This window comes from Oncorhynchus kisutch, unplaced genomic scaffold (assembly GCF_002021735.2).
Source record: "Oncorhynchus kisutch isolate 150728-3 unplaced genomic scaffold, Okis_V2 scaffold4040, whole genome shotgun sequence".
Taxonomy (NCBI): domain Eukaryota; kingdom Metazoa; phylum Chordata; class Actinopteri; order Salmoniformes; family Salmonidae; genus Oncorhynchus; species Oncorhynchus kisutch.
In genome coordinates, this window is record NW_022265985.1 from 64,614 (window position 1) to 82,639 (window position 18,026).

At 46.3% G+C, this 18,026-nt stretch overlaps 2 protein-coding genes across 6 annotated transcripts in view; one reads left to right on the top strand and one right to left on the bottom strand.

Annotated features, from left to right (window-relative positions):
• Nucleotides 1-17,067, bottom strand: part of LOC116373414 (ubiquitin-associated domain-containing protein 2) — a 31,000-nt gene extending 13,933 nt beyond the window's left edge. For both annotated transcript variants that reach the window (XM_031821984.1, XM_031821982.1), the window contains exons 1-4: nt 16,869-17,067; nt 16,353-16,477; nt 15,719-15,838; nt 14,976-15,082 (exon numbers count right to left, since the gene is read on the bottom strand). In XM_031821984.1, the coding sequence (XP_031677844.1) occupies nt 14,976-15,082; nt 15,719-15,838; nt 16,353-16,477; nt 16,869-16,899 (383 nt within the window). In that variant the 5' untranslated portion in view covers nt 16,900-17,067. The remainder of the gene's footprint in view (nt 1-14,975; nt 15,083-15,718; nt 15,839-16,352; nt 16,478-16,868) is intronic.
• Nucleotides 3,317-13,843, top strand: LOC116373413 (G-protein coupled receptor 183-like). 4 transcript variants are annotated; one of them, XM_031821981.1, is made up of 5 exons: nt 3,317-3,522; nt 4,849-5,199; nt 11,742-12,331; nt 12,667-12,943; nt 13,046-13,843. In XM_031821981.1, the coding sequence occupies exons 2-5, from the start codon at nt 4,911-4,913 to the stop codon at nt 13,108-13,110; spliced, it is 1,221 nt and encodes a 406-aa protein (XP_031677841.1). In that variant the 5' UTR covers nt 3,317-3,522; nt 4,849-4,910; the 3' UTR covers nt 13,111-13,843. The 4 variants fall into 4 exon arrangements, 3 of the variants coding, with proteins under 3 accessions (XP_031677841.1, XP_031677840.1, XP_031677839.1); XR_004209563.1 differs by having other exon boundaries at nt 3,322-3,522; nt 12,667-13,614; nt 13,693-13,843; XM_031821980.1 differs by having other exon boundaries at nt 3,321-3,522; nt 4,885-5,199; nt 12,667-13,843.
• Nucleotides 17,068-18,026: the final 959 nt, after the last annotated feature.

The following is an 18,026-nucleotide window of genomic DNA, read 5'->3' on the forward strand; positions in this document are numbered from 1 at the left end:
GGAGGAGAGAGGAGGGGGGAAGGAGAGAGGGGAGGTGAGGAGGAGAGAGGGGAGGTGAGGAGGAGAGAGGAGAGGGGGAAGGAGAGAAGGGAGGTGAGAAGGAGAGGAGGAGAGGATGGAGGTGAGGAGGAGAGAGGGGAGGGGAAGGAGAGAGGGGAGGTGAGGAGGAGAGAGGGGAGGTGAGGAGGAGAGAGGGGAGGTGAGGAGGAGAGAGGAGAGGGGGAAGGAGAGAAGGGAGGTGAGAAGGAGATAGGAGAGGAGGAGAGGATGGAGGTGAGGAGGAGAGAGGGGAGGAGAGGAGGAGAGGAAAGGAGAAGATGGTTAAAATATGTTCTGTTCACAAACACCAAACCTCTGAGCAGATCTACAGTATATTTCTATTAGAGGAAGTAAGAGTGAATCATTACAGACCAGCAGCTAACCTCAGAGCCCTGCCATTACAGTCACTCACAGCAGGACACGCACAGTCACTCACACACACACCAGGACACGCACAGTCACCCACACACACCAGGACACGCACAGTCACACACACACACCCACACCAGGACACGCACAGTCACACACACACACCAGGACACGCACAGTCACACACACACCAGGACACGCACAGTCACACAGCAGGACACGCACAGTCACACACACACACACCAGGACACGCACAGTCACCCACACACACACACCAGGACACGCACAGTCACCCACACACACACACCAGGACACGCACAGGCACACACACACAGCAGGACACGCACAGGCACACACACACAGCAGGACACGCACAGGCACCCACACACACACACCAGGACACGCACAGGCACCCACAGACACACACCAGGACACGCACAGGCACACACACACAGCAGGACACGCACACACACACAGCAGGACACGCACAGTCACCCACACCAGGACACGCACAGTCACCCACACACACACCAGGACACGCACAGTCACCCACACACACACCAGGACACGCACAGTCACACACACACACACCAGGACACGCACAGTCACCCACACACACACCAGGACACGCACAGTCACACACACACACACCAGGACACGCACAGTCACACACACCAGGACACGCACAGTCACCCACACACACACCAGGACACGCACAGTCACACACACACACACAACAGGACACGCACAGTCACCAACACACACCAGGACACGCACAGTCACACACACACACACCAGGACACGCACAGTCACACACACCAGGACACGCACAGTCACCCACACACACACCAGGACACGCACAGTCACACACACAACAGGACACGCACAGTCACCAACACACACCAGGACACGCACAGTCACCCACACACACACCAGGACACGCACAGTCACCCACACACGCACCCACACACACACCAGGACACGCACAGTCACACACACAGTCACCCACACACACACCAGGACACGCGCAGTCACACACACAGTCACCCTCACACACACCAGGACACGCACAGTCACCCACACACACACCAGGACACGCACAGTCACCCACACACACACCAGGACACGCACAGTCACCCACACACACACCAGGACACGCACAGTCACCCACACCCGGACACGCACAGTCACCCACACACACACCAGGACACGCACAGTCACCCACACCAGGACACGCACAGTCACCCACACCAGGACACGCACCGTCACCCACACACACACCAGGACACGCACAGTCACCCACACACACGAGGACACGCACAGTCACCCACACACACGAGGACACGCACAGTCACCCACACACACAAGGACACGCACAGTCACCCACACAGACAGTCACCCACACATACACACACGAGAACACACACGGTCACGCAGTCACACACAGAATGGAGATGAGCATCACAGGATGAGCATCACATGATGAGTCATATCTGATATGTCCATGCTTGACGCACACACACACACCACTACTAGTAATAGTGAGAGCCTGAGGGTATGAATACAGTTCGTATTAAAAGTAGAGAGTAGATTCATTTTTTATGAACTACACATGAAAGATCAGAATGAGGAACATGACAGCAGCCCAGAGAGGTCATGAGAGGGTCTCTCTCTCTCTCTCTCTCTCTCTCTCCCTCCTCTCTGTCTCTCTGTCTCTCTCTCTCCCTCTCTCTGTCTCTCTCTCTCCCTGTCTCTCTCTCTCCCTCTCTCTGTCTCTCTCTCTCCCTCTCTCTCTCTCCCTCTGTCTCTCTCTCTCAGACACACCTAAGTATGATGATAATATCACACCACGAGGCCCCCCAGTAATATCACACCACGAGGCCCCCCAGTAATATCACACCACGAGGCCCCCCAGTAATATCACACCACGAGGCCCCCGGTAATATCACACCACGAGGCCCCCGGTAATATCACACCACGAGGCCCCCCGGTAATATCACACCACGAGGCCCCACGGTAATATCACACCACGAGGCCCCACGGTAATATCACACCACGAGGCCCCCCGGTAATATCACACCACGAGGCCCCCCGGTAATATCACACCACGAGGCCCCCTGTAATATCACACCACGAGGCCCCCCGTAATATCACACCACGAGGCCCCCCTGTAATATCACACCACGAGGCCCCGCAGTAATATCACACCACGAGGTCCCCGGTAATATCACACCACGAGGTCCCCCGGTAATATCACACCACGAGGTCCCCTGGTAATATCACACCACAAGGCCCCCTGGTAATATCACACCACGAGGCCCCCTGGTAACACCACGAGGCCCCCCGGTAAACACCACGAGGCCCCCCGGTAAACACCACGAGGCCCCCTGGTAACACCACGAGGCCCCCTGGTAACACCACGAGGCCCCCTGGTAACACCACGAGGCCCCCTGGTAACACCACGAGGCCCCCTGGTAACACCACGAGGCCCCTGGTAATTCCCAGCCCTAGTCACGATTAGGTGAATATACTTCTTCCTCTTTACTCTAATTTCTACTCTGTTCACATGAAGAACAGCTGACATTCAGCCTACTTGTGCCCTCGATATCATCTGGAGTGCTTGATATCCTTACAAACATGAATACACATGCTGAAAATTATTCATCATGTTGATCAAATAAATTAATCTTTACAAATTTCCCGAAGAGATCCCATATTCATATTCTGTGTCAGTATGCTCTCAACCATGGTAAGGCATTCTAAATTTGAAAAATAACGGGGTAATTGGAAATGGGGGGGAGTGAAAAATATATTTCAATAAAATAAGAGTGTTAAGTGGAAAGCTCTTAATTTCTATCTCTATCACCCACACACACGCACTCAGAATAAATGTAGGAGGGGTTTGCTTGCGGTGCAGGAAATGATAAGTGTGTGTCTGGGTACTGGCTGTGGCAGAAGCTGCACACTTCTGCCTAGTCGGCCGTAGCTGACGCAACAGAGAAATATATCTAATTCTTGTCATTCTCTGGCTGACCTGACACATGACTCTGGAGTCACACAGGGGACCAACGTCCCTCCTCAAACACCACTGAGAGTTAAGAGCACTTCCATCTGGTGAGTACAGTATCATACAGTATGTGGTTTACACAGGTATGATACAGTATCATACAGTATGTGGTTTAGACAGGTATGATACAGTATCATACAGTATGTGGTTTAGACAGGTATGATACAGTATCATACAGTATGTGGTTTACACAGATATGATACAGTATGTAGTTTACACAGGTATGGTACAGTATCATACAGTATGTAGTTTACACAGATATGGTACAGTATCATACAGTATGTAGTTTACACAGATATGGTACAGTATCATACAGTATGTAGTTTACACAGATATGGTACAGTATCATACAGTATGTAGTTTACACAGGTATGGTACAGTATCATACAGTATGTAGTTTACACAGATATGGTACAGTATCATACAGTATGTAGTTTACACAGGTATGGTACAGTATACTACAGTATGTAGTTTACACAGATATGGTACAGTATACTACAGTATGTAGTTTACACAGGTATGGTACAGTATCATACAGTATGTAGTTTACACAGGTATGGTACAGTATGTAGTTTACACAGGTATGGTACAGTATCATACAGTATGTAATTTACACAGATATGGTACAGTATGTAGTTTACACAGATATGGTACAGTATGTAGTTTACACAGATATGGTACAGTATGTAGTTTACACAGATATGGTACAGTATACTACCAATGGTGTAACGTACTTAAGTAAAAATACATTAAAGTACTACTTCAGTAGTTTTTTGTAGAATCTGTACTTCAATTTTTATATTTTTGACAATTTTTACTTTTACTTCACTACATTCCTAAAGAAAATATTGTACTTTTTACTCCATACATTTTCAATGCTTAGCAGGACTGGAAAATTGTCAAATTCATGCACTTTCAAGAGCACACGTGGTCATCCCTCCTGCCTCTGGCCTGGAGGACTCACTAAACAAGTGATTTATACTTTCACTTTCACTTTTGACACAAGTATATTTTAACAATTACATTTATTTTTTACACTTAAATATATTTACAACCAAATACTTTTAGATTTTTACTCAAGAAGTATTTCACTGGCTGACTTTCACTCGAGTCACTTTCTATTAAACATGTATCTATACTTTTACTAAAGTATGACAATTGGGTACTTTTTCCACCACTGTATAATACAGTATGTAGTTTACACAGGTTTAAGCATAGATATTTTTCACAGGAAAGTGAATTTCCCCCACCAATTGTGGGTATATTGTGGGTTGCAGTTACTGCATGCGTGCATAAGGGTTATAGAGCAAATGATGCAAAAGACAAATGGAACATTGTTCTTTACTTTGTCCGTTGATTTTAAACTACTGCAGGTACCTTCACCCAAACCCTCATCTGCTGTGCTTCAGATTTACACTTCCTGTTACTAACCATCATGTCGTGGTCGGAGGGTGTGAACTCCACTCTGAACCTCGACTCCAACACCTCCTCCTCCCTGGTCTGCACCAACCTGTACGACCACCGCCCCGTCGCCCGCGTCCTCATGTCTCTCCACTACAGCCTGGTCTTCATGCTCGGCCTCCTAGGTAACGCCCTGGCACTGCACGTCATCAGACCCAACCTGGCCCAGATCAACTCTACCACACTCTACTCTGCCAACCTGGCCGCCTCCGACGTCCTCTTCACTCTGGCCCTGCCGCTGAGGATAGCCTACTACGCCCTAGGTTAGTGATACTCCACCACTACTACGCCCTAGGTCAGTGATACTCCCATTACTACTACACCCTAGGTCAGTGATACTCCACTACTACTACGCCCTAGGTCAGTGATACTCCACCACCACTACGCCCTAGGTCAGTGATACTCCACTACTACTACGCCCTAGGTCAGTGATACTCCACCACCACTACGCCCTAGGTCAGTGATACTCCACCACTACTACGCCCTAGGTCAGTGATACTCCACTACCACTACGCCCTAGGTCAGTGATACTCCACCACCACTACGCCCTAGGTCAGTGATACTCCACCACTACTACGCCCTAGGTCAGTGATACTCCACCACTACTACGCCCTAGGTCAGTGATACTCCACCACTACTACGCCCTAGGTCAGTGATACTCCACTACTACTACGCCCTAGGTCAGTGATACTCCCACTACTACGCCCTAGGTCAGTGATACTCCACCACCACTACGCCCTAGGTCAGTGATACTCCACTACTACTACGCCCTAGGTCAGTGATACTCCACCACCACTACGCCCTAGGTCAGTGATACTCCACCACCACTACGCCCTAGGTCAGTGATACTCCACCACTACTACGCCCTAGGTCAGTGATACTCCACCACCACTACGCCCTAGGTCAGTGATACTCCACCACTACTACGGCCTAGGTCAGTGATACTCCACCACTACTACGCCCTAGGTCAGTGATACTCCACTACTACTACGCCCTAGGTCAGTGATACTCCCACTACTACGCCCTAGGTCAGTGATACTCCACCACTACTACGCCCTAGGTCAGTGATACTCCACCACTACTACGCCCTAGGTCAGTGATACTCCACCACTACTACGCCCTAGGTCAGTGATACTCCACCACTACTACGCCCTAGGTCAGTGATACTCCACCACTACTACGCCCTAGGTCAGTGATACTCCACCACTACTACGCCCTAGGTCAGTGATACTCCACCACTACTACGCCCTAGGTCAGTGATACTCCACCACTACTACGCCCTAGGTCAGTGATACTCCACCACTACTACGCCCTAGGTCAGTGATACTCCACCACTACTACGCCCTAGGTCAGTGATACTCCACCACTACTACGCCCTAGGTCAGTGATACTCCACCACTACTACGCCCTAGGTCAGTGATACTCCCACTACTACACCCTAGGTCAGTGATACTCCCACTACTACACCCTAGGTCAGTGATACTCCACTACTACTACGCCCTAGGTCAGTGATACTCCACTACTACGCCCTAAGTCAGTGATACTCCATTACTACGCCCTAGGTCAGTGATACTCCACCACTACTACGCCCTAGGTCAGTGATACTCCACCACTACTACGCCCTAGGTCAGTGATACTCCACCACTACGTCCTAGGTCAGTGATACTCCACCACTACGTCCTAGGTCAGTGATACTCCACCACTAAACCCTAGGTCAGTGATACTCCACTACTACTACACCCTAGGTCAGTGATACTCCACCACTACGTCCTAGGTCAGTGATACTCCACTACTACGCCCTAGGTCAGTTATACTCCACCACTACGCCCTAGGTCAGTGATACTCCACCACTAAACCCTAGGTCAGTGATACTCCACCACTAAACCCTAGGTCAGTGATACTCCACCACTAAACCCTAGGTCAGTGATACTCCACCACTAAACCCTAGGTCAGTGATACTCCACCACTAAACCCTAGGTCAGTGATACTCCCACTACGACGTCCTAGGTCAGTGATACACCACCACTAAACCCTAGGTCAGTGATACTCCCACTAAACCCTAGGTCAGTGATACACCACCACGACGTCCTAGGTCAGTGATACTCCCACTACTACTACGCCCTAGGTCAGTGATACTCCCACTACGACGTCCTAGGTCAGTGATACTCCACCACTAAACCCTAGGTCAGTGATACTCCCACTAAACCCTAGGTCAGTGATACTCCCACTAAACCCTAGGTCAGTGATACTCCCACTAAACCCTAGGTCAGTGATACTCCACCACTAAACCCTAGGTCAGTGATACTCCACCACTACACCCTAGGTCAGTGATACTCCCACTAAACCCTAGGTCAGTGATACTCCCACTAAACCCTAGGTCAGTGATACTCCCACTAAACCCTAGGTCAGTGATACTCCCACTACTACTCCCGAGGTCGGTGAGTTTAGTTGTTTTGAAGTAGTTTAAAACAAACAACTAAAAGCAGATCGTAGGTATGTAGAAATGATGCCTTCAGAAAGTGTTCACGCCCCTCGACTTCTTCCACATTTGGTTGGTACAGCCCGAATTAAAACACACAATAACCCATAATGACAAAGTGAAAACATGTGTTGACATTTTTGCAAATGTATTGAAAATGAACTCTTAGAAATATCTAATTTGCATAAGTATTCAAACCCCTGAGTCAATACTTTGTAGAAGCACCATTGGCAGTGATTACAGCTGTGAGTCTTTATGGGTAAATCTCTAAGAGCTTTGCACATTACTCTTTTAAAATTCTTCTCTTTTTTTTTAAACTGTCAAATTGACAGCCATTTAAGTCTTGCCATAGATTTTCAAGACGATTTAAGTTCAAATGGTAACTATGCCACTCAGGAACAATCCATGTCTTCTTGGTAAGCAACCCCCGTGGATATTTGGACTTGTGTTTTAGGTTATTGTCCTGCTGAAAGGTGAATTTGTCTCCCAGTGTCTGTTGGAAAGTAGACTGAACCAAGTTTTCCTCTAGGATTTTGCATGTGCTTATAGCTGTATTGTTTCTTTTTATCCTAAAAAAAATGTCCCTTGTCATTGTCGCTGACAAGCACACCCATAACATGATGCAGCAACCACCATGCTTGAAAATATGAAGAGTGGTACTCCGTGATGTGTTGGATTTGCCCTAAACTTAACACTTTGTATTCAGGAAAGAAAGTTAGATTTTTGGCTTTTTTTTTTGCAGTATTACTTAAGTGCCTTGTTGCAAACAGGATGCATGTTTGTAATACAGGCTTCCTTTTCACTCTGTCATTTAAGTTAGTATTGTGGAGTAACTACAATGTTGTTGATCCATCCTTAGTTCTCATATCACACCCATTATCCTCTGTAACTATTTTAAAGTCACCATTGGCATCATGATGAAATCCCTGAGGGGTTTCCTTCCTCTCCGGCAACTGAGCTAGGAAAGATGCCTGTATCTTTGTAGTGACTGGGTGTATTGATTCACCATGCAAAGTGTAATTAATAACTTCACCGTGTTCAAAGGGATATTCAATTTCATTGAAAAACCTTCCCTGGTCTTTGTGGTTGAATCTGTGCTTGAAATGTATTACTCGATTGAGGGAGTGGGGTACAGAGATGGGGTTGGTCATTCAGAGATGGGATAGTCATTCAGAGATGGGGTTGGTCATTCAGAGATGGGATAGTCATTCAGAGATGGGGTTGGTCATTCAGAGATGGGGTTGGTCATTCAGAGATGGGATAGTCATTCAGAGATGGGGTTGGTCATTCAGAGATGGGGTTGGTCATTCAGAGATGGGATAGTCATTCAGAGATGATGTAGTCATTCAGAGATGATGTAGTCATTCAGAGATGATGTAGTCATTCAGAGATGATGTAGTCATTCAGAGATGGGATAGTCATTCAGAGATGATGTAGTCATTCAGAGATGATGTAGTCATTCAGAGATGGGATAGTCATTCAGAGATGGGGTTGGTCATTCAGAGATGGGGTTGGTCATTCAGAGATGGGATAGTCATTCAGAGATGGGGTTGGTCATTCAGAGATGGGATAGTCATTCAGAGATGGGATAGTCATTCAGAGATGATGTAGTCATTCAGAGATGATGTAGTCATTCAGAGATGATGTAGTCATTCAGAGATGATGTAGTCATTCAGAGATGATGTAGTCATTCAGAGATGATGTAGTCATTCAGAGATGATGTAGTCATTCAGAGATGACGTTAACCACTATTATTGAACATGGAATGAGTCCATGCAACTTATTATGTGACTTGTGAAGCACATTTTTACTCCCGTACTTATTTCAGCTTGCCTTAAACAAAGGGGTTGAATACTTATTGACTCGAGACATTTCAAGCTTTATAATTTTGTAATTTCCAAAAATGTCTAAACTAAATTCCACAGTGACACAAAATGTAATCCATGTTGAATTCAGGCTCTAACACAATAACATGTGGAGAAAGTAAAGAGGTGTGAACAGCATGTCGTTTACACAGGTATGATAGTATAATACAGTATGTAGTTTACACAGGTATGATAGTATAATACAGTATGTGGTTTACACAGGTATGATAGTGTAATACAGTATGTGGTTTACACAGGTATGACAGTCTAATACAGTATGTAGTTTACACACAGGTATGTTAGTCTAATACAGTATGTAGTTTACACAGGTATGTTAGTCTAATACAGTAGTGTAGTTTACACAGGTATGTTAGTCTAATACAGTAGTGTAGTTTACACAGGTATGTTAGTCTAATACAGTATGTAGTTTACACAGGTATGTTAGTCTAATACAGTAGTGTAGTTTACACAGGTATGTTAGTCTAATACAGTATGTAGTTTACACAGGCATGTTAGTCTAATACAGTATGTAGTTTACACACAGGTATGTTAGTCTAATACAGTATGTAGTTTACACAGGTATGAGTGTATAATACCAGTGGTGTAAAGTACTTACTGTAAAGTACTTTAAAGTACTACTTAAGTCTGGTTTTTGTATCTGTACTTTACTATTTTTGACAACTTTTACTTCACCACATTCATAAAGAAAATAATGTTGTTTTTACTCCAGACATTTTCCCTGATACCTACAAGTATTAGTTACATGTTGAATGCTTAGCAGGACACGACAAGGGTCCAATTCACACATTTATCAAGATAACATCCCTGGTCCTCCCTACTGCCTCTGATCTGGTGGACTCTCTAAACAGAGAACATCTCTGGTCCTCCCTACTGCCTCTGATCTGGTGGACTCTCTAAACAGAGAACATCTCTGGTCCTCCCTACTGCCTCTGATCTGGTGGACTCTCTAAACAGAGAACATCCCTGGTCATCTCTACTGCCTCTGATCTGGTGGACTCTCTAAACAGAGAACATCCCTGGTCATCCCTACTGCCTCTGATCTGGTGGACTCTCTAAACAGAGAACATCCCTGGTCATCCCTACTGCCTCTGATCTGGTGGACTCTCTAAACAGAGAACATCCCTGGTCATCCCTACTGCCTCTGATCTGGCAGACTAATTAAACAGAGAACATCCCTGGTCCTCCCTACTGCCTCTGATCTGGCAGACTCTCTAAACAGAGAACATCCCTGGTCATCCCTACTGCCTCTGATCTGGCAGACTAATTAAACAGAGAACATCCCTGGTCCTCCCTACTGCCTCTGATCTGGCAGACTAATTAAACAGAGAACATCCCTGGTCTTCCCACTGCCTCTGATCTGGTGGACTCACTAAACAGAGAACATCCCTGGTCCTCCCTACTGCCTCTGATCTGGTGGACTCACTAAACACACATGCTTTGTTTGTAAATGATGTCTGAGTGTTGGAGTGTGTTCCTGGCTTCCTGTAAATAAATCAAAAACAGGAAAATGATGTAATCTGGTTTAATATAAGGAATTGAAATAATGTATACTTTTGATACTTTTACTCAAGTAGTATTTTACTAGGTGACTTTTACTCAAGTAGTATTTTACTGGGTGACTTACTCAAGTAGTATTTTACTGGGTGACTTTCACTTTTACTCAAGTAGTATTTTACTGGGTGACTTACTCAAGTAGAATTTACAAGTAGTATTTTACTGGGTGACTTTTACTCAAGTAGTATTTTACTGGGTGACTTTTACTCAAGTAGTATTTTACTGGGTGACTTTTACTCAAGTAGTATTTTACTGGGTGACTTTTACTCAAGTAGTATTTTACTGGGTGACTTTTACTCAAGTAATATTTTACTGGGTGACTTTTACTCAAGTATTATTTTACAAGTAGTATTTTACTGGGTGACTTTTAGTCAAGTAGTATTTTACTGGGTGACTTTTACTCAAGTAGTATTTTACAAGTAGTATTTTACTGGGTGACTTACTCAAGTAATATTTTACAAGTAGTATTTTACTGGGTGACTTTTACTCAAGTAGTATTTTACTGGGTGACTTTTACTCAAGTAGTATTTTACTGGGTGACTTTTACTCAAGTAGTATTTTACAAGTAGTATTTTACTGGGTGACTTTTACTCAAGTAGTATTTTACTGGGTGACTTTTACTCAAGTAATATTTTACCGGGTGACTTTCACTTGAGTCATTTTCTATTAACGTATCTTTACATTTACACAAGTATGACATTTGGGTACTTTTTCCACCACTGGGTGTGAATACTTTCTGAAGGTACTGTAAGTTTTTAAATGTAGGTGGAGAATATCCACACAGACACTTTTTCCTGAGAGACAGATCCCTGTAGCCCAGGCATCTTGTTATGTTCCAGAAGTGGACTAACCTCTCTTGGTAATCTTTGAGTCTCCCTGCCTCTAGGTTTCCACTGGCCCCTGGGGGAGACCCTGTGTCGTGTCACCGCCCTTCTGTTCTACGTCAACACCTACGCAGGGGTCAATTTCATGACCTGCCTGGCCGTAGACCGCTTCGTAGCCGTGGTTCTCCCTCTACGTTACACCAGGCTCTGCCGGGCCCGGACCATCCGCTACGTCTGCGTAGGGGTGTGGGTTCTAGTCCTGGTCCAGACATTACCCCTCCTCTCCGTGACCATGACCCGGGCCGAGCCTGACGGGACCACCACCTGCATGGAGTACCCCAACTTTGAGAACGGGGCCGTGGAGGGACTCCCCTACGTCCTCATTGGAGCCGTCGTCATGGGATACGGCGTTCCTGTTGCAACCATCCTGTGTTGCTACTTGGTGTTGCTTTGGAATCTGCGGTTGGTGACGAGAAGTAGGGTCGGTGGGCGAGGTCAGAGGTCATTGAGGAGCCAGAAGGCGACGGGGGTGATAGCAGGGGTAGTGTTGGTGTTTGTAGTGTGTTTCAGTCCCTATCACATCAACATCCTGCAGTATATGATCCGAAAGCTGAGATACACACCAGACTGTACCGAGCTCCAGGCCTTTCAGGTAGTTGTCTCCACACCAGTGGAGGCTGGTGGAGGAGCTATAGGAGGATGGGCTTATTGTAAAGGCTGGAATGGAATGAATGGAACAGAGTCAAACATGTGTTTTCCATCTTTTTCATGTGTTCCGTGGATTCCATTCATTACAACGAGCCCTTCCTCGTACAGCGCCTTCTACCAGCCTCCACTGACACAAACATAGGCCTATCTGTTAATATCATTGTATTTGTGTGTGTGTGTGTTGACCATGAGATTGTGTATTTAAGCGTGTGTGTAATGTCCATCTCCAATCCACGTGTGACCGACTCCTCCACTAACCCCTCTCTCCCTCCCCTTCAGATGTCTCTACACTTCACTGTGTGTCTCATGAACTTCAACTGCTGCCTGGACCCCTTTGTCTACTTCTTTGCCTGTAAGGGTTACAAGAGGAGGGTGATGAAGATGTTGAGGGTTCAGGTCAGCGCCTCTTTCTCCAGCGTGGTCCGAACCGGGGAGGACACCCCCTTCAAACGGGGGGGGACCCGGGACAGGAGGAGCAGGCTGGGTACCCACACAGCTTGTCCTGTTGCTTTAGATGATCTTACAAAGACCATTCCTGGGCCAGAGACTGAGACAGGAGTCAGAGACCAAGACAGGACCCAGAGACCGAGACAGGAGTCACATCCAACCAACTACCCCTGAGACAGGAGTCACATCTAACCAACTACCCCTGAGACAGGAGTCAGAGACCAAGACAGGACCCAGAGACCGAGACAGGAGTCACATCCAACCAACTACCCCTGAGACAGGAGTCACATCCCACCAACTACCCCTGAGACAGGAGCCACATCCAACCAACTACCCCTGAGACAGGAGCCACATCCAACCAACTACCCCTGAGACAGGAGCCACATCCAACCAACTACCCCTGAGACAGGAGCCACATCCGGCTGAGTAGCCCCAGAGCCTGTCCTGGTCCTTGAGATGACCACTACTAGGCCATAGAGAGACAGAACCACTAGTCTAGACCACTACTAGGCCATAGAGAGACAGAACCACTAGTCTAGACCACTACTAGGCCATAGAGAGACAGAACCACTAGTCTAGACACACTTATTTGTCCTGGGTTGTATTCATACCAAACGGAAGAACAAGGAACTGAAACAGAAAGGGACGACCTGAACTTGTCCAATAAGAAATGCTTGTTTTAATTTTACTTCTTTGCTCACTCTGCTATTTCCAAACGAATGTGAAAAAGATGGAAATCAAGGTCCCATAAACACAAGAAAACAGCAGCGCCTTTACAAGGTTCCAGAACTAAACCTTGTTTACAGAACAGGATGCTGTATGCAGAGATACAATCCTACCTCCTACCTACTTTACAAGGTTCCAGAACTAAACCTTGTTTACAGAACAGGATGCTGTATGCAGAGATACAATCCTACCTTTACTGATTCATCTCCAACATTTCCGTCACATCGATCTTTGTACAGATATTTATGCTTTTCATAATTAAAAATGGTTTCACTTCCCAATACTTCCTTTTTAACTGCTGTTTGAAGTGGAATTAAAACCCATTCTATTTCACTGTTACTGTTTCATTCCACCAAGGTCTGGCCTATCCCGAAGTTAGCCAGGTATGAAACTAAAAACACAGACAACTTCCCTAAAAGAGAAACACAACACTTCTCTCTATGAGGTAAAAGGTCAAGGAGTGCCGGTACTTCCTAGTTTTTCAACATGTGCAGTGTGATGTTTTCATCATGAACGTATAGGCCTACAGCTGGTTTGGAAGTAGCTGCAGCACATCGAGCCCTTCGTTGATCTCACTGCTCTCTAGTGGTGTTAATACAACGCTACACCTTCAGTGAACAAGTGCACACTTCAAGGAAAGGAGTCCATAGGAGCAAGGGATTGATTTAGGGATTGAGCTCAGGTGTCAAGGACATGTGTGCAGCCCAGTTAGAGGTCCCGCTGTGAAGGACAGGTGTAAAGGTAGAGGTACTCACAGTCCAGCAGGCAGCCCAGTTAGAGGTCCCGCTGTGAAGGACAGGTGTAAAGGTAGAGGTACTCACAGTCCAGCAGGCAGCCCAGTTAGAGGTCCCACTGTGAAGGACAGGTGTAAAGGTAGAGGTACTCACAGTCCAGCAGGCAGCCCAGTTAGAGGTCCCACTGTGAAGGACAGGTGTAAAGGTAGAGGTACTCACAGTCCAGCAGGCAGCCCAGTTAGAGGTCCCACTGTGAAGGACAGGTGTAAAGGTAGAGGTACTCACAGTCCAGCAGGCAGCCCAGTTAGAGGTCCCACTGTGAAGGACAGGTGTAAAGGTAGAGGTACTCACAGTCCAGCAGGCAGCCCAGTTAGAGGTCCCACTGTGAAGGACAGGTGTAAAGGTAGAGGTACTCACAGTCCAGCAGGCAGCCCAGTTAGAGGTCCCGCTGTGAAGGACAGGTGTAAAGGTAGAGGTACTCACAGTCCAGCAGGCAGCTCAGTTAGAGGTCCCACTGTGAAGGACAGGTGTAAAGGTAGAGGTACTCACAGTCCAGCAGGCAGCCCAGTTAGAGGTCCCACTGTGAAGGACAGGTGTAAAGGTAGAGGTACTCACAGTCCAGCAGGCAGCCCAGTTAGAGGTCCCACTGTGAAGGACAGGTGTAAAGGTAGAGGTACTCACAGTCCAGCAGGCAGCTCAGACACCTGGTAGTCAAACAGGTAGTGAAACGCTTCGGACAGCAGGAAGTCCACCAGTGCAGTGAGCACCCACGTCCCAAACAGGAAGGACTACAGGAAGAACCAGGATGTTACGGTTAGGACTACAGGAAGAACCAGGATGTTACAGTTAGGACTACAGGAAGAACCAGGATGTTACAGTTAGGCCTACAGGAAGAACCAGGATGTTACAGTTAGGCCTACAGGAAGAACCAGGATGTTACAGTTAGGCCTACAGGAAGAACCAGGATGTTACATTTAGGCCTACAGAAAGAACCAGGATGTTACATTTAGGCCTACAGGAAGAACCAGGATGTTACAGTTAGGCCTACAGGAAGAACCAGGATGTTACAGTTAGGACTACAGGAAGAACCAGGATGTTACATTTAGGCCTACAGGAAGAACCAGGATGTTACATTTAGGCCTACAGGAAGAACCAGGATGTTACAGTTAGGCCTACAGGAAGAACCAGGATGTTACAGTTAGGCCTACAGGAAGAACCAGGATGTTACAGTTAGGACTACAGGAAGAACCAGGATGTTACAGTATGAAACAATGACATAACATAAAATCATATCATCATCACCACATCATCATCATGATAATTTGATTAAACAACTGATAATCTGTGCAGCACGACTGCAATAAAGACCAGCTGGAACGCGCCCATTGAGTCTAACATAGGTTTACAAGCTGAAATGAACTTACAGCAAATTTTCTGCTGCCGAACCGTCTCTCCAAGATGCGGAAGTTGTAGATGAGCAGACTGTTGCAGAAGGTGTCCTTTAGGTCCAGACAGATCAGTCTGCCACACACTAACCGCCATACCTTACAGAAGAGGAGGGAGGGTTGTTACACAGTACACACACCACAGATTTTCTAAACCCAGAGGTGCAACATCACAAGACTTCCAGGAATGCTTGAGAAACAGACTTGGCAGACCAGATTGTAAAATGTGTCTTTAGTTGTTAATTGTCTAGAAATCTAAATGCAAAACCTGAGATTTGAGCCAATGTCTTAAGTAGCTGAAACTGTCATTACTACAACCACGTGAAAGTGACAATCTGACATGTAATCATTTGAATCAAAAACAACTTTATATCGAAGGAGTGTCTTCGATTTGACAGCTTGCACATGCGCAATTCGGCGCGACGACCATTAAAAGCAGATGACGTGTTTCTGGGCATGAGTTTAGCTAGCCAAAGGTCGGCTACAAGCGTGATCGAGGATTTCTATTGGAGAACCAGTTCCTGCCTATCTTCATACTGTACTGTCTTTGGCAAGATGATACACAGGAGGAGATAGGAGAGGTTTACGACACTCTCTCTCTCTTTTCCGCTACCTGGTGCTGCAACGTGATGGCCTGCAGGCTGTAGGTGAACAGGTGATTGTACTGTGGCAGGAGGGTTAGCACGACAGTCAGACCACTGAGGACCAGGAGGAGACCTTTAGACAGGGGGGCCTTATCTGTGGGGGGAGGCAACCAATCAATCAATCACCTAACTGTAGGGCACAATCAATTTGATACTCTTATCAGAATTTACAGCAGAGTACTTGTTCCTGGTAACGTTAAATACTGTATTGAAAATGTGGGCGGGGACACCACATGCACCGTTCTGTCACTACAGTACTGAGCCAGCATTCAGCGTCGTTTATTAAATGAAACATCGAGCGATATCACGCAATACTAGACATTATGACAAAAATGGTAAAGGCTCGAATCGTCGATTGTACGCGTAGAAACGACGATGTGACCCGTTAAAATACTTAGATTCGTCTAGAATGAATGACAGTGCAAAGCTGCGAGACAGGACCGAGCGAAAACACTCGTACACGAATCAACTAGTCTGGTACTTACCGAGCCCTCGGGAACCGGTGGTCGTGAACATGATGGAAAACGGAAAAAATATATATAATGACTGTCTGTGTAAAGGCACTGCAAAATGAAGGTACAAACTTAGCTATAGTAGCTAAAAGTTAGAAAGAAAAAAAAACCATCATAGTGAGATAGAGGGGAAAGGGTATCGAGTACGGTGGTCGAGTTCGTCCAAAATTGTTCGAGATTGTTGTTTTTGACACGCAAATCTCGAGATGCACTGAATAAAAATTGCCACATGAGGTCGCCATGTCACTATCAATGGTCAGTAAAGGTTCTCGCTTATATTATAGCTGGTAAAACAGGTCATTGCCACAATAACAAAACATACACTCAATTGCATAACTTAAGTAATTGTATTTCTTCACTGGCCCTCGTTTCATTTAATCCATTTGATGGATACTGTCCTCGTCAGCAGAAAGTGATCAAAGAGAGGTTTTGAGTGGCCTCTATTAATGAACATCGTCAACAAAAACACTCCTGACACTTGACTTGTTCTTTGATCACCTGCCTGTACTCCCCCTCCCAGAGACATGTCAGAGGGTATTGAACAGAAGCTAGCGTTTTCTTCTCCACTCTCCGCATAAAGATCAAACCTCTGCCATCTCCGTGACAGTTGTTCCTGTGAAGAAGAAAAACATGCACCGTAGACATATTACTCATTCATCCTGAGATAAACCTCATCAGACAAGAGAACTTCTACACACACACACACACACACACACACACACTATCATTGGCTGGTTCCCTCCAGAAGCCTGAAGTGATAATGCACTGTGCGTGGTTTCTAGATCCAGACTAGCGCTCTCCTAAGCACCCTCTGACAGCTTAAGACCCTCCTCAGACGCGGAGCGGGAGGTTTCTGTGTCAGCATTTATGTCTTCCCCTCCTAACGTCTGAGCCCCTCCGGAGATAGAGAGGCAGCACAGACTGAGGCTTTGCATGGCAGGCTTTGTGTTCAGTGTCCTCTGGCCCCAGTGTGTTTGATCTCCCTGTTTCATCTGGATACTCTGTTCATCTTCTTCTCTGGCCCTTTGTAAAAGCACCAGATGTCTTATCGTGTTGTCTTCTTCTCTGGCCCTTTGTAAAAGCACCAGATGTCTTATCGTGTTGTCTTCTTCTCTGGTCCTTTGTAAAAGC